Source organism: Acipenser ruthenus, chromosome 11 (genome assembly GCF_902713425.1).
Source record: "Acipenser ruthenus chromosome 11, fAciRut3.2 maternal haplotype, whole genome shotgun sequence".
Taxonomy (NCBI): domain Eukaryota; kingdom Metazoa; phylum Chordata; class Actinopteri; order Acipenseriformes; family Acipenseridae; genus Acipenser; species Acipenser ruthenus.
In genome coordinates this window covers 36,836,346-36,854,253 of record NC_081199.1, presented here as the reverse complement: position 1 = coordinate 36,854,253, position 17,908 = coordinate 36,836,346, and the positions used below count along the sequence as shown (strand labels likewise).

The 17,908-nt window shown below is 34.7% G+C and overlaps 2 protein-coding genes across 9 annotated transcripts in view; both read left to right on the top strand.

Moving 5' to 3' along the window:
- Window positions 1–4,699, top strand: part of LOC117426649 (zinc finger E-box-binding homeobox 2-like) — a 73,147-nt gene extending 68,448 nt beyond the window's left edge. For 5 of the 7 annotated variants that reach the window (XM_034044494.3, XM_034044490.3, XM_034044488.3 and 2 more), the window contains 2 exons: window positions 978–1,158; window positions 2,624–4,699. In XM_034044494.3, the coding sequence (XP_033900385.3) occupies window positions 978–1,158; window positions 2,624–3,198 (756 nt within the window). In that variant the 3' untranslated portion in view covers window positions 3,199–4,699. The remainder of the gene's footprint in view (window positions 1–977; window positions 1,159–2,623) is intronic. The other 2 variants (XM_034044492.3, XM_034044491.3) reach the window with 1 other exon arrangement.
- A 4,177-nt stretch (window positions 4,700–8,876) lies between these two features.
- LOC117427119 (glycosyltransferase-like domain-containing protein 1) overlaps window positions 8,877–17,908 on the top strand; it is a 90,868-nt gene continuing 81,836 nt past the window's right edge. Inside the window, exons 1-2 of one of the 2 annotated variants that reach the window (XM_034045510.3) lie at window positions 8,878–8,973; window positions 16,571–16,648. The gene's annotated coding sequence lies outside the window, so the exon portion shown is untranslated. Of the gene's footprint in view, window positions 8,974–16,570; window positions 16,649–17,908 lie in introns of both variants that reach the window. The other variant, XM_059033839.1, reaches the window with a different exon arrangement.

Below are 17,908 nucleotides of genomic sequence, written 5' to 3'. Positions count from 1 at the left end.
CATGTTTTTAGAAAAAGCCAAAATGAGTTTCAACATGCATATTAATAATGCACAGCTCTGTGTTCATTACCGCCAAATGCTGAAGGCTGTTTAACATAGAAGGAACCATTTTGATAAAAAGTATTAATAATGTTTCCTATTCTAAGTTATTAAATTAGATTTTAAAAATACAGCTACAGGCATTTAGGTCAAATTGATTGCAAAATGATAGTGCTTTATTCTTAAAACCGGTGTAGTAATGTCCTCAGTATTGTCAGGCCAGAGCAAGCGGTTCTAATGAGGGCACTCCTGCTACTCAGTTTTGACCATTTAGTGCACCTCTTTGATTTAATCATAATGAGATAGAAATTAGCAGACTGTGGCAATGTGCCCTGCACAATCTTTCACTTACTTCTAATGTTAGAATATTTTTTCCCCATTAATTTAAGTTAGCTTATCGGGTTAATCTTCCTATGGAAGAAAAACCAAAAAAAATCTATCTATCTATCTATCTATCTATCTATCTATCTATCTATCTATCTATCTATCTATCTATATATATATATATATATATATATATATATATATTATATATATATATATAGATAGATATATATAATTAAGACCCTTTGAAGTATAAAATTAAACAGATTTGGAATTCTACCATATGGAATACAGACATACAGTCTAATTATATGCAGAGTTACACTTCATTGGCAATAACCTGTCTGAACATCCTTTTGATGGAATATTTCTTATTATCTGACGTATCTGAAGTATCAACATTTTTAGCAACGTGGATTTTATTACTAAAAACGTTTTGGAGTACAAAAGCATTATTCCATGAACATGATTAAATGCACCATGCCTCTGAGGTGGCTCCAGAAGGGTGTTTGTTAAGATGGTTACAATATGTCTATTCAGTTTCTAAATGAAACACCAGAAGGCGTCTATTTTTAGATGACAGGTGTGGATTTAAAAATGTGGTTCTCTTATAGGGGGAGCTGCTTGATGGAACAACAGATTATATGTCAGGCCTGGAAGACATGACAGATTCAGACTCCTGTCTGTCCCGGAAGAAGATTAAGAAGACAGAAAGTGGTATGTACGCGTGTGACTTGTGCGACAAAACATTCCAGAAGAGCAGTTCCCTCCTAAGACACAAATATGAGCACACAGGTATATACTGTTCTAGACACTTATTTTACCTGATGCCTTTTTATGTTTTGTCTTACTAAACCTTTTTTGTTGTGGTAACTCACCAAGTTTCTTTTTTAACTGACAGATGGAATTATCCCCCAGAAATGATATGGTTGATTTTTGAAAACATTTTGAAAAGTTATAATATTTGAAAATGTGATTTAAATGTTATTCATATGCAGAGAAAACTCAGTTATTAATGTTCTGAAAAATGGTTTGTTTGTTTGTTTGTTTTGTTTAAATTAATTGTATTATAAATATGCTAGTACATGCCATCTTTGGTTTAAAGCTTTGGTTTACAGCCCATTGTCACAGCTCTTATTCCCTGACCCTATCTAAAATTTAAGTTAATATAAAACTTCAAGTAACGGTTACCAGTAACGGTTGTATGATGATGGCGGAGAATAATCATCTCTAGTGTAGTACTCAGTTTCTCTAAAACAAATGCAGACAATATTATGTCTATAGCATAGACTAGTGTAATGTATCCTACTTCCATTTTGATCAACAATTTCTATATATATATATATTTTTATTTCTCTATTTCATCATATTGCATCACTCTTTGCATTTCACTATTTTGTCCTGAAGCATCACACAGACAAGAATGTGCTGGCTTGTCTATTTTTGAACCAGGCTTCAAGTATGGCAGCTATGGAAGGTGTCGAAGGCATTCCAGTGCTATTTGTAGCAAGGAATTGGCCAGATGTGTGTGTGCTTGGCAAGGGATCTGGGTTCCAAGCCCTAGTCACAAGCTGATTGAAATGCCAATGGAGAAACTCCGCTTTCTGATTTGTGTTAAATAGACTCCTATATTTCCGGTAGTGCTGAGCAGTAGTAAATCCGACTGGCATGCAATCTCAGTACAGTTATATACTTTACTATCTCCAGCACCTTGCAATTAAAACATTTAGCAAGTACCTCACTCTGCTATTTTGTAACAATGATGTTATGAAATAACACTAAATCAATGTTAAATATTAAAGATATCAAAACACGTTAAACATAGAAAGGTGGCTATATTGCAAAGGTAAATAGAAAATAGTGGTTTAAAATGGTGATGCTATTAAACACATTAACCCAGGTTTTCTGACACATATTGTTTTCAGTTTCATTTTCCCTTTTTTCTTAATGTTTTCTTTGCATCTGTCAGCCATGGCATTCGTTTTTAAAATAAGTGTTGTCACCTAATTATTTTCATCCTTTTTCCAGGGAGAGGGGGCTGTTGAATTAGAACTTCTATTTTTTTAAATTTTTGCTTTGTATCTTCATCTCCATTAAACCCTTTAAAATGAATTGTAATAATTCATACTACTACTACTACTACTACTACTACTACTACTAATAATAATAATAATAATATGTACTGTAATTTTTCGTGTAAGCCTAAAATAACTACAAGAATACTCATGTTTTTTTTTTCTTATTTATTTTGTCTTCTCAGGTAAACGGCCACATCAGTGTCAAATTTGTAAGAAAGCATTTAAACACAAGCATCACCTTATTGAACATTCACGACTGCACTCAGGCGAGAAGCCGTATCAGTGCGACAAGTGTGGCAAGCGCTTCTCGCATTCGGGGTCCTACTCGCAGCACATGAACCACAGGTACTCCTACTGCAAGAGGGAGGCAGAAGAGAGAGAGGCAGCGGAGAGGGAGGCCCGGGAGAAGGGTAGTCTAGAGCCAACAGAGCTACTGATGAACCGAGCATACTTACAGAGCATCACTCCTCAGGGGTACTCTGACTCAGAAGAGCGAGATGGCATGCTGAGGGATAGAGATGACAGTATGAGAGGTCACGAGAAAGATGTTGAAGGGGGGTATGTGAAGATAGGAAGGCAGGACGAAGAGTTTGAGGAAGAGGAAGAAGAAAGTGAAAATAAAAGCATGGATACAGATCCAGACACGTTAAGATATGAGGAGGAGAACGGAGACCACTCAATGGATGATAGTTCGGTGGACGGGAAAACAGAAACCAAATCAGATCATGAAGAGGACAATATGGAAGACGGCATGTAATAAACTACTGCTTACTAAGCTTCCTATGTTTTCTTCCAGTAGTATTGTTACCTGCTTGATTAAAACAAACACTGCTGTGTTAGCTGTACATGCACGTGCCTGATGCTTCCAGGAAGCCTGTGTTGGTGGACTTGAGTGGAGGGAGGCAATTGTGCCGACAGAGACGGTGTTATGAGCTTGAGTGGGGGATTGTTAAGAAACTGCATTATGCAAACAAAAAAAACAAACAAAAAAACAAAAAAAAAAGAAATTTTTAAAATTGTACAGTATTAAGGCCTAAATAACGTGTGGTGCTAACATCCTAAAACCCTGTGTTTCATAGTATTTATAGCACAAACTAGTTACTTGTACAAATTGCACTCCGCTTATATAATCACTACAAAAATAATAATAAAAAGTATTGCCTATGTATATTTATACAGTGTTTAAAGCAGTAGTGCCCGCACTACAGTTCATCAGTATTATTATTTAGCTATCACTTAATGTGTTGTTTATAGTTTTGCCCTGTTGTCAGGCCAACTAACCACACAGTTTTAGGCCTCAAACTTTCTTTATGTGAAGGAACTTAAATGATGCCTATGTGATTTTAAGATATTGAAGTCTTAAAGCAACCTTGATATGAAGGGTAGTGGTATGAAGATAAAAAGAAGAAAGATGAAGGAGAAAGCCTTTGTAAGGTGTTTTTTTTTAAAATAAGAAAAAGCCTTATATGCAAACCTTTTAATCTGTGTGTTTCTGCAAGTGCCATCCTTGTATAGTGTAAAGGACGGTAACTGTTGTTACCTTTGCACCAGCTTCAGTATTAAGAAATAGCTCACCTTGTTCTTTGAAGCACCCATGTCAGTATTAGAAGAATAGACAGCAGTTCCTTAGTTTACATATGTTTGTGCAATGTTCTGTACTTTATTTTATTATTTTTTCATTAACTTTTGTCAATATTACACCAAACTTTTTTTGCAACAACAAAATTTGCATTCATTTTATTTTAGGTTAAATACCATTTTATTTATGTGGCTCATTTTATATTTCCTAATTTTATTTATTTCATACTGTAGTGTACAGTATTATAGTTCTTCAATATATAGATATATTTTAGTAAAAAGGAACATGGCGTTGATCATTGAGGCAAATTTTACGTAAAGAGAGCATTTATTGTGTTTTGGAACATTAATTGTGAAATGCACATTTTCAATTTTATTTTATTTTTTTTTGTTTTGTTTTTTTTTATTTTTCTTTTTTCAATTACTGGAAATTCCAAATTTGGGAACTTTTGATACGATCTTGTGAAAACACTGTATTTTCGACTGAAAAAAAAATTCCACTTTCTTCATCTTGTTTTTTAGCTAAAAAATGAAGAGGGACTGTTAAAATACAATGTATGATACCATGACAGAAAAAAAAAAATCTTTCCTGAAATGTCTTTGTAAAAGTATTACTGAATTTTTAATTTGTAATTTCTCTTGGAAATGACCATGCTCGAATAAAAGTAGCCAAATTAAAACTGTGGATTATTGACTGACTGACACTAAATGGATAGCTTGCGACTGAAATGAAAGTGTTCACAATCCCAAACTGATATAAGAAATCTGAAGGCTAAAGTATTGTTTGTAAGCTTAGATGTGAGATACAGTTAGAGATCATTACACTGTATTTGTCTGGTGTCCGCCCACAAGGTTATGAGGCTGTCAATACTGCCTCGGATTGCCAAGATCTTACATCAAGTAGTGAGCAAAACAAAGATAGACATCCAATTGTGTAAAGGCCTAATGGCTCATTTGTTTTTTGCACTTCTATTCAGGTGATTTAAGTACAACAAAACTCCTGTTATCCAAAGCACCAACGTATCCACCTTTTCACAACTTTGGTCTACATACCATTAAATACATTGTGTGTGTGTGTGTGCGTGTGTGTGTGCACGTGTGCGTGTGTGTGTTTGGGGGGGTGGGATGGTTGACAATATCAGATAAAGTGTTTGATGAAGTGTCTTCTTTTTACAAAAAAATAACAGGTTTCAGTTTTTGTACATTATCCAAACTAGACATAACATATTTGTATACCGTCTATAATCACTACATGTCTGTTGAGCCTATAGAGATCAAAAGCACATTTTTTGTACCAATGTTCAGTTACACACAGACCACTGTCAGATTCTAAAACTCTCCATTATTGCTTATATATAGTTCTTCCAAACTTCATGGAATGTCTCAAAATAAGTACTTTCCACCAAACCCTTAATTTTGTTAGCAAAGGGCTATATTGATTGAGGTTAACAGCAGGGGCACTTCCCTGCTAGTGTACAATATGTATTGTCAAGTCAAATCTTAAATTAGGGAAATTTACCAAGTCGTATAAGAAATGCTCTGTAGAATTCCAAGGCCCTTGCTCCCCCATGCTGACCTGCTATCACTAGTGAAGGAATGTTATTCCTTTCCTACTTTCATTTGCTGCAGTTTGTAGCTGGTCTGGGATGCAGTCAGCAAATATTTCAGAATATATTGCTTTCTTAAGTAGATTCACTTGATTTTATATTCCGTTCTAAGATCAGGTTTGTAAAACCTCCAGTCTTCACTGCACTTTCAATCATATATATATATATATATATATATATATATATATATATATATATATATATATATATATATATATATATATATATATACTGTACCTTAGAAGAAAAGAACAAGACGGTAGGCTTCAAATCATGGAATGGCCGGCACAGTCTCCGGACTTAAACCCCATCGAGCTGGTTTGGGATGAACTGGACAGAAGGGTGAAGGCAAAGCAACCTACAAGTGCAACACATTTGTGGGAACTTCTGCAACAGTGTTGGGAAGAACTTTCCGAACAATATTTGATTTCCGTTGTAGAAAGAATGCCACGAGTGTGTTCAGCTGTTATATCTGCAAAAGGTGGCTACTTTCATGAGTCAAAAATTTAGATTAAATTTTGTTAAACAAAACGATTCCATGATTTCTTTTTTTATCTCCAATTGTTTATTTGTTCTATGCTTTAATTTCAGAGTACATTGAGACATTAAACTGCGTAAATTTCAATAAAAACTGGAAAAATTGAGGTGTTCTAAAACTTTTGACCGGTAGTGTATATATAGTAATAGACAACTTCAGGGCCTTTGCATACTGTATACCAGTGCACCACTCTAAAACAGGGAGTGAGCCCTGTTTATTATATTCCTGTTACAATATGAATAGCTTATTTCACTTCATTGAACCCTTCTGAGATAACACAAGGCAGAATCTTTCCAAATATGCATATCTGCTGGTACTGTCCATTGGAAACACTATAGAAAACAATTTAATAAACTTTTACTTCATTGTTAATTTGCTCTATTAAGATACAGAATAATCCTGCCAATTTTTTTTTAAATACTTGATTTCTATGAAGAAGAAAAAAATCTAAATTAAAATAATAAAACCTCCAGGATATTTAACAGTGTTATTTTTAAAGTTGTTATTTTATTGGATGAAAAGATGAGTTTCTGAAAACAGTGTTATAGATGCCATTTTTAATATTTCGCAGTTTGTTCTATCAGTTAGCTCTTCTGTTGGGTCTGTACTGAATATAAACAGAATACAAAGTTGATGCATGTGTAGAAAAATAATCTTTCTTTCACTGGTAAACAACTTCACATTAATAGCAGAATGTTTATTTTTTATTTATATATATATATATATATATATATATATATATATATATATATATATATATATATATATATAGAGGTCACTAGGCTACATAGAATTGGAAATCAGTGGTGACTGATAAGGCAATGGCTGCAGAGGAGTGTGAAATCTAAGAGCTGAATCACAGCATACAGTTAATGAGCAAACTGTATCCACCGGAAAAATGTGCAGGAAGTTCTAAAGGATGGATGTTCCTCAAGTACCAACGTTGCGACCACACCCTATATAAAAATAATATAGATTGACCTAGGATACACACAAAGGATATTTTGATGGGGTGTATATGTGTTGGGAAAAGTACAGACTTTTGACCCATATAAATTATTTACATGACCACATTATGACCATATTATTGTTAGGGCATGTGAAGGGCAAATCCTATGAAAGAAGCACTAACCTGGCACTAATTGAGAGAAAGTTCAATGATAGACAGGGAGGAAAAGCACAAGTGTCCAGTAGGGATTAGCCAATCAGAGCAGCCAGCTGTTTGGCCTGGCCAGACAGAAAGAGAGGCAGAGCAGGTGGTTTACTAGTGTGCCAACGGTGTGATAAAGAACGGGCCGACCTAACCAGAAGTGTCTCTTGAACATAGTGACTCGTATTCATTAAAGAATGAAGGTGTTTTTAACTTATGTAGAGATGTACTCCTCCCAACGATTTTTATTAGTGCAGCAGGTATAGATTGCTGTGAAAAGACAGGCAGTACTGTGGTTTGTACTAAATGTTGTTGTTCTTTTTTTTTAATGACAGGCACATCACATATAAACAACCTGCTCCATGTGTTTTAGTTTAGGTTCTGTGGCGCAAGCAACTTAGAATTACAAGTCATCTTGGTCATATACATCTTCAAAACATTGCTGAAGAAAAACTTGTGGTTGAAACGCATCTACTTAAGAGCTTGTATAGACAGTGTTATTTTGTACAAATGAGATGTACAAAATGAACAACCTGCTGTGTAGGCATACTGTTATAAAGCTAAACTTGCCATAGCTCAAAAAGCCAACTGTCCATTAGTAGACCCTTAAACCACCATTATTTGAGCCTGACAAGAACATTTTTTAAGGTTGACTACCTCCCTATTGCTACTCCTAAAAAAAAGAAACAAAGTATTACTTACATTACAGAAACTGTTATATATATATATATATATATATATATATATATATATATATATATAGATAGATAGATAGATAGATAGATAGATAGATAGATAGATTTATAACAGTTTACTATATGGCAGTGTAGCATACCACCACTTCTATAGTAAAATGCAGATGTACATGCCTCTTGTGATGAATGCAGCAGGTGCAAGGCGGGAGCAGACAAGCAGACAAGCAGTAAAAGCACAAAGACTACAATGCTCTGTGAATTTAAAGGGGGGGGGGGGGGGGCTGCTGAGCTTTTTTTCTTACTTGTATTATTTTTATTCTAATTTGAGACTGTCTTTAGTGCTTAGTAAGGTGCAGGACAAATAAAGCAGAATAAGAACAGAGTGCTGCTCCTTAGGTTTAGGTATAATGTTGGCAGCAAAACCACAGGAGTTCCCAGTACTAACAATGACCCTCAGCTTGCGCCGCTGCAGAGCACCCCCATTACACTCACAGCATGTCGTGAAAGTACCAAATGATGCCGTTGAATAGAGCGCCCCACAACCATGACATCAAACTATTGTTTTTCTCCCGAATTAAGATTTACTGTGGTATGGTAAAAACATATACGGTAAACCATATAAAACCGTGGTAAATCATAATTACTGTGAAGCATTGTGAAAACTAAAGCATAGCACATTCCCAAATAGCCCTGAAAATATGTAACAAAAAAAAAAAAAATGTATAAAATTACATTTTTAAAACACGTCTACGTCTAACAATGCATTAAAAAACTATACTAAAAATCTCCAAGTGCATAAGCTTGTGCACCAAACCGCCACATTCCCGTTCTCTGTCTCCAACACACAGCAGCATAGTCCATTCTCCTGTTGTACGTGCAGTGGGGCGGAGTCGCGGAGTGGGAGGTTTGATCACGTTGTGACGTGACAGGATATCTTCCTTTTCACGAGAAGCTTCAGGAAGAGGTGAGTATATTCAGGCATGTCAGAATGGCATGGTATTACTGACGTGTTGGTTAATGTTTTAAGATTAGGATGTCATTTTTATGTAGATAGGTATTTTATATTTTATACACGAAATAACCATAAGGATGTTAAAAGATACATAATTATTAAGAATGTGTAATTTTCTGAGACAAGATCTCTAAACATTTAGGGAATTAAACGTTAATGTGACATAGTGAAGGCGGGGGTAACGTTTAGTATTGAATGATCATTTACTAAGGTAAATAATTTTTGTACAATATCAAATGACTCAGTTACCTTCGGTATATCAGTTTTGTAAAAGTAGTGACATTGTATCATATGCAATAGGTCCAGTGGTAATACTGATTACTTTTTAGGCCACAGAATCCCCGAGTTTTGCTTTGCTCAATCGCTAGGCAAGGGCAGCCAGAACAAGGTATTTTGAATGTGGGGGTGCTGCCATCACTGCAGCGCACAGCGTACTGAAGTAATAGTACGGTTAATATAGTAGTCATAGTAATAATAATACTAATAATAATAATGGGGAAATGTTTTTTTTTTTTTTTTCGTGAATGCGGTATTATAAAATGGACTTGACTTTAAAAAGATGGCGAGCAAATAAATAAATACATTAATAAAACATACCCACCTTATACTTTATAGTTCATATCACTTGTTTTGTTTGTTTTGAGCAACATGTGAAGTCCGTAGCCGTTTACATTTTTCATTCTGTGTTTTTTAAAATAATACTAGTGTTCTAGCAGTGCCAAAAACCCAATTACGTTTAGCTTCAATTACCCGTCACACAGGAAGGAACAGCCTTTGCAAGATCCACGTTTTACTTGCGTTATAATTCTTGCTTTTTTTTTTGTTATTTTGTTAACTCCGTAGAAGAAACACATAACTTGTGGCACTTATTGAAAGATACTGTATGCTTCATAAATAAATGTGCAATGTATTGTATAACATGGGTATGATGGAATGTATATCATTTAGGCTTTCTTTTTTTCTTTTAAAATGTTAAATGTCCAGAAACGCAATGTGTTATGCAAAGCAGCAGTGGGTTTACTTGACAGATGATTAGAATGCTAGATCATGAATGTGACTGCAGGGTCACAGCTGGGGACTAAGAACATCACTCATTATGCATTTCTGGGGTAGTGTAATGCGCTGGTACGCCCAGCATGTGAGTTAAGGTGTAATCATAGCTCTTTAATTCTGTGGTCAGTTATCATTAAACAGATGGTCTGCAACAATGACTTAAACAAATTTGTTTTTAAAGGAAAAAAGTGATACTTCTCTTAGTATTTGTATAAGAATAGAGCTTACACATCAAATGTGCCTTTTAAAGCATGCTAAGTCCATTATTAGTCATCAAGTCATGCAAGCAAGTCTCCTTGATAGAGGGTGCAGTTCCAGGTAAATTAAATGTGGGGAATATATATATATATATATATATATATATATATATATATATATATATATATATATATATTACATACACACACACACAAAATTATACACAGATTATCTTGTATCCATGAAGCCTCTACTTCACCCTTGATGAAACAACCTGTGTATTTTTTTCTGTTCAAATGCAGAGCTTATATTTACTTTCATTTACACCAAAAAATCCAAATTACCGGTTGGATGGACCTGTAAAAAGCATTTACAAACCATTTATCCCACTTAACGGTTAAGGAAATCTAAGGGTAATATATACAACATTGTCATCTATTCTCTGTATTGCTAGAAATTATAACCTCATTCTGGAGGTGTTGGCCTTTTTGAGTGACTTATTTTGGGACACTAGATTTTGATTGGGACAAGTTTAATCAAACAATAGTGAACAGGGCAAGTTGTTGCTATAATCCTATCACTCTCAATCCTGAGAACTAAACATCCTTTATGTAGAACATAAATGTAGATCCACACTATCCACTTTTGCAGGGCAATAAGAGATGTATTTCTGTCTATAACTCCTGCTTTACTGGGATTTTTTGGTAGAATATTGGAATCTTATTTGAAATTCAGCAAAAAAAATAAAAATTAAAAAAAAGAAAAACTATGACAAATCAGTAATTACGTGTTAGCTATTCACATGTCTGTTATGCAAAACGTTAATAGCAGCTTTATTTGCAGGGTAATAAAGGCCTACTCAAACTTTCCAAGTGTTTTGCGTTCTAGTTAATGCACGCAACACAATATTATTAATAGTAATTGTACAATATCTGCAAATGCTGCTTCATTGCATAAGGGGATTTTTACTTTGGTTTTAAATATGTCGGCATGTAGGTTGATTACTATCCTACGGGGTACATGTTTCAGTCATGATCTGTAATACTTAATGTTACTATACAATTTTATTTATTAACTATTCAAAATGCTTATGGAAAAGTAATGTAGGTCTTTAAGAACTTAAAAAAAAAAAAGTAAGACAAACACTGTGTGGGTAAAGTGTTATTAAAGAGTTGAGTAATTTTTGGGAGTTTTGTTTCTATGCGTAGGTGTATTGGAACTGGAGATTTGGTAAATGGTAGTACGTCCATTTATTCCGTCCACTTGCACATCATGTAGCAAACATGATATTATCTGGTACCACTTGTGAGTAATTGTTAAACATGGTGATTGGCGTACTGTAGTTCTACTTCAAAAGTTTCGGGGGGAAAAAAACAAACAATGCGTAACTACAGCGAGGAAGCCACTTTGTCGATGTAAAATTCCTCAGGTTTGAGGTTTTATGGCATTCAACATTGCATTATTTTTTAATGATCAGGCCTTGTTGTAAATGAACTTGGTGGCGTGCTGAGAGTTTGCACCCAACAGGACAGTCACTCGTCTGACTATTTTCTCCAGGAATGAAAATCACTCCTGATATTTATCAAACGTGCCAGGCCTCTGATCAAGAGCTACAGGAAACCCTCTGCCAGACTGGAAGACTGTAAAGTGAATTGAGAATATTCTAAAGGAAAGGACCTCGTCAGAAGGATACACTTCGGGAAGGAAGGTGTTCTTCTCGTTCGGTAGATTTAAGGTTTTTCATCTGTGTGTTAGATACATGGGAGGTTTATAGACTGCATAGTTCAAAATCAGGACATAGCCACACTTTTTTTTATAAAATACATAGTGATTAGCAAACATCTGAATCAAACACATATTGACCTGGTACCAGATAAAAACTGTTCCAGTTTCCAGAGTTGGATTGGTGCTTGCATGGAGACGATATATAATGCAGAAAATGTATACTTTACATAGAAATTGTATACTTTACATCCAACTGTCTTTGCTTCATTTCCTGATTCAGCCTTAACAGCACATTTAAAATATAGAAGATGACAAATAATACATACATCCAGCCTGTCTAGTATAGAAACATGCAAACAAAACCTTATAAACCCTTAAATTACTGTTATGACCCTTAAAAGTCTCTAAATGTTAAATATGAACCAGTAATACCCTTTGTTCACTGTTGCTTGTCCAGCAATACCTGAACTGGATTGCATTATCAATGTTAAAATAAATACATCTGACATATATAAGCAATTTGGATCTGAGTCAACATTACACATGAAACTGAGCTGGAGTACAGCAACTTAGCATGGATAAGTACCACCCGCTTTAATGAGTACCGAATGTCACATGATTGGAGAATGCCTTGCATGGTAAATGCACAAGGAATAAACTGACTTGGGCAGCATACAGTTTACATTAAAATACAATCAACCCTGTAGCACTAGTCAATTTAGAACTCTTGACATTTTGAATCTTTTCCAGCACTAGTGGCATGCAAGTTGGAATGGGGTTTAATTTTGGATGTTAAACAAACAAAAAAAAAAACTAAAGCAATGTGACATACTCTGCATTTCTTTAGTTCAGATGTTCAGCATTCCAGGACATGCAGTGGGCAGATAATGTTAATGTTTTGAGACTAGAGCCTGAGGATTTTCTAATGCTCTGTCACCAAATTGTTAATTTTAAACAATAAGCTAAGAAGTTTTGCAGTTAAATCTGGAGCCCTTGATTGTGGTCTTTTATGCATATATGGCCCCTTTTTTGCCCCTTTTGAGGCAATTGTTGTAAAAAATAATTAAACTGTTCAGTTTTAATTGTAAAATGGACCCCTGGAACCAATCAAAAAAACAGGTTTCAGTTGTGATACTACTTTTGAAACAATGTGTAAAACAAAAAATGTCCTCCACTTTCTGAGATCAAAGCCTTTGAGAATAATTATTCTTAGTCTGTTACATTCAATTATAATGAGATTAGCGTTGTGAAAGTGTTAACATTTCCATACAAAAAAGAAGCAAAATTGTAAAGCCATTCGGGTACTATATGAAACCCCATCAGTCACCCGTGGAGACCCCAATATCACAAGTGGTTTCTGTGACTTGTTTTTTGTTGGTATAACATTTGTTTAATTTGCATTATGACCTTGATTACAGAACCACACTCACACAGTTTAGAAAATAGCCGTTTTATGCTACAGGTTTTATTGGTAATGGTGATATCTCACCCATTGCTTATGTGCCAATGAACAGACAGCACTTTGAAATCTGACACCAAATATTAAATATCTTTAAATATTACAATCAATATGTTAAAAAGAAACTTGTGAGCTTATATTTGTGGTTCAGCCTAACTGTGATAGGTAGACACAAAGCTTTTAGGAAAAAGTTTGCAACATACATCTTTGAAATATTTGATGTTATTATTATTTGTTTATTTTTTTTATCCAAGGCGACTTACAGAGACTAGGGTGTGTGAACAATGCATCAGCTGCAGACTCACTTACAATTACGTCTCACCCGAAAAACGGAGCACAAGGAGGTTAAGTGACTTGCTCAGGGTCACACAATGAGTCAGTGGCTGAGGTGGGATTTTGAACCGGGGACCTTCTGGTTACAAGCCCGTTTCTTTAACCACTGGACCACACAGCCTCCTATGTTATGCACTACAATCAATAACAAACAAAATAAAAATACATTAAAAAAATAATTATTTTTAAGTAATTGTGTAATTTTATTTTTTAAAATATGCAATGAAACCCTGTGGTACTGTTGCTATTTTGTCTGGCTCATGTGACTTCCCTCACTGATACTGTATTTATCTCTGTGAATTTGCACAGGAAAGGCTACAGTTGCACAACCACAAACAGTTGTGTGGGTGTAGTTTTTAGTTTATGAAGGCAGGGGAGAAGAGCCTATGAAAATTTACAAATCAGGATCTCAGTCTGATTTTGCCCTCCTGGTAACAAGTAGAGGGCATTTCATTATCCACTTAGATGGTGACAAAGGAGTAAGCCTGCCTACAATCACATTAAGTTTTACTGTAAAAACTGATTGAGCAATCGGGTGGTGGCCTTTTATGGCCCACTAGAAGCTATCAGCTGGGTCCAGACTGCACAGTGGTTTTACTGTAATTCTCCAGTTGTCTCCTGTGTAATGCAAGATACGTAATTCCAGGAAGTAGTTGTGATGATTTCAAAGCCTTGTGATACATTGCAGTCCCTGATGTGTGCAAAAGTGTTGACCGCACATTGATACTCCTTGTTCTTAAAATACTGATATTATTGGAATTGGAATGGCTTCTTTTTTCTGTAATTAATTCTTAACCCGGTAGGATATTTTTCTTGAACTGTTACCTTATTTTATGGGTCACAACATTTTTATTTTGCCAACTTCTACTAATGAGGTAAGCCTCATATAGGGTTACATTTACACTTTATAAATTGCTGTTATGTTTTACCTTTCTGTAAGATGCTTGGCTTAGATACAAGAGCTTTGTGACTAAATAGCTCCTTCGTGAGGTGCTTTCTATAGCGACAAGCTTCTTTATTGTTATCACTTGATTTTTATGCTGGATGTTAATGATAAATATGTGACACAGTTTAGACTTTCCAATTTAATTTTAGCCTTCTGACAGCTGCTAAAACACTGGATACAATGTGGGTGAAGTGAATCAAAACTTGACAAATAAATAAGTAATATATTTCAGGTAGACATATAAACTATTAGCATTAAAGATACCTACTGCACAGGGTGTGGCCACATCCTCTATACTATCAATAAATCTATCCTGCGTAGCTGTTAAAAATATGGAAAAACTCTGGAAGATATATGTTAATGATTGAAATGACAGTGGCATTCAAATTTGCCACTGTTTGGATCAATTGAATAGACCCCAATGATTAGTTAACTGATGAAGTAAGACATATTATGTATTTATATTGTAAACCGCATTCCTCAGAATGAAACTGAAATGAACAAGTTTGTGAAACAAGGTTGAGTTTTAAACTCAAGCTCATTTAAGTGATCAGTGTTCTACCAATCTGCTGTCTTCCTTGTGACTAGTTAAGAAATATAAACTGATCTCATTTGAAAGATTAATTAGCCCTGAGGAGAGATTGTATCACAGTTGACCTCCAGTGTCAAGCTGGATTGAGTACGACAAAATGTAGTTTTGAATAGTGAGGTTGCTTTGAACTTTTTTTTTGTGATGTAGAACGTGTTTTGGGCAAGGGGTAGTTTTACGGGATATTTATTCTAATTAATTTAGAAGGTAAAGAGGTCTGTTGCTTTATATTGCATGTCTTCACCATGATACACCAGTTTCTAAAAAGCCTTGTAGTTTATGCAATACAAGGATATGACACCTACATGCAGTAAGCTGCATTACGTTAAGTGGAAGAAAAGGTCACAATAAAACCTCATGGGTATAGTGTGTCACAGGTTATTACAAATAAGGGGGTATTACAAATAACTAAAACACCAAGATCCACGTTTACCATAATGTGCATGTAAAAATAGGTGTGACATACAACAGATGCCTCAGTTTTTGTATATTAAATAGCACGGTACAATAGCTTAAAAATTTACAGTTGTCATTTTGGAGTTTCTAGTATACTGGACTTAATCAGATTTACCAATGTATTAAAAACATGTCGTCAAAACAGAAAATAATTAGAGCACTATAAACATCAAGCATTTACTGATCTAATATACACTATCTGGATTACTTATTTATATATACTGTGTGCAGCATTAAATGTATGGAATGTACTTCCAGGTTTGTCAACTACAGTGGCATAAATCAAATATCAATATTTGTATGGAAATAACTATTAATGCTTAGCTAGCATAAGTAATACTGTTACAATTTCATGCCTGTAACTTACAGATGTAATTTCATACTCCTTTGTCTTGCATCAACCTCCGACACCACTGTTCCTCGTCACTGTTTTCAGGAGTCAAGCATTACACATGTTATCATAAGTGATTCACTCAGAATTGAATGTACTGCAGTTGTTCTGTAAGAGGTAATTGCAATTACTTAGAACTTGGGGAACTAGAAATGGCTACTGGTAGTACCCTGTTTTAAGTGTACAGAAACCTAAGTCAGTGGTAAAATATGTTGTACAGTATAACCAGGAAATAATACAGGACATTGTTATATTGTTTTTTTAGTTTAGCATCACTCATTATATTCCCTAAGAGCATTAAAAAACAAAAATACTGGAAATGCAAAAGGTAACTAGAATGTGTCTGTACTCTGACAAAAATATATCGTATGACCTAACATAATGACTCTTTACCCACAGGCACACAAGCCAGTAAGCTTGTGAAACTCCCAAGTTCGGTTTTTAATACCCAGACAAGCAGTTTAGACTTCACCAAAGGTATGTGAAGTCAGTGTTCTATTTTTCAAGAATGTTAAATACAACACCAGCATGATACATATATACAGTAAAACATGATACTATCTGGTTATAAAAGGGACTGAAAATAGCTGCTTATTCACGGTGACTTTGTCACTTTGTCATTCATATTAACTTGTAAACCTCAAAATGGAGCGAGATAACCAGTGGAGTAGCACAGGGATCAGTATTAGGTCCTAATCTACATTAATGACTTAGATTATGGTATAGTAAGCAAACTTGTTAAATATGCAGACGACACAAAAATAGGAGGAATGGCAAACACTGTTGCAGCAGCAAAGGTCATTCAAAATGATCTAGACAGCATTCAAAACTGGGCAGACACATGGCACATGACATTTATTAAAGAAAAGTGTACGGTACTGCACGCAGGCAATAAAAATGTCCATTATAAATACCATATGGGAGATACTGAAATTGAAGAAGGAATCTATGAAAAGATCTAGGAGTTTATGTTGACTCAGAAATGTCTTCATCTAGGCAATGTGGGGAAGCTATAAAAAAAAGACCAACAAAATGCTCAGATATAGTGAAAAGTGTTGAATTTAAATCAAGGGAAGTTATGCTAAACCTTTACAATGCATGAGTAAGACCTCATCTAGAATATTGTGTTCAGTTCTAGTTACCACACTACAAAAAAATATATATTGCTGCTCTAGAAAGAGTGCAAAGAAGAGCGACCAGAATTATTCCTGGTTTAAAAGGCATGTCATAAGGAGACAGGCTGAAATAATTGAGTCTATTCAGTCTTGAACAAAGAAGACTACACGGCGATCTTATTCAAGCATTCAGAATTCTAAAATGTATTGACAATGTCGACCCAGGGATTTCATTTTTACATCTGGAGTTGAAGTGGTTAAAAAAAGGTTGCTGCTGATACAAGTAGTAGTGTACCATCCGTATTTGACATAAGAGTTTAGGGGAGGGTAGCCTGTGGCTCTACAGCAGAAACTACATACCGTAGGAGATTGTAAACAAACTTGACTGTCAATAACATATTATGGTTTCTGATAAGGTCCAGTGCATATATGGGTAAACAAAAGAGGACTGTAACATACAGACACTAGGGAATTATATTTGAATATAAAATTGAATATGTTTGTGGGGACCTGCAGCTTTAATGGGCAACTCACAATGTGTGTAGTAAATAAATAATACTAATACTAATAATAATAATAATAATAATAATAATAATAATAATAATAATAATAAAAATACACA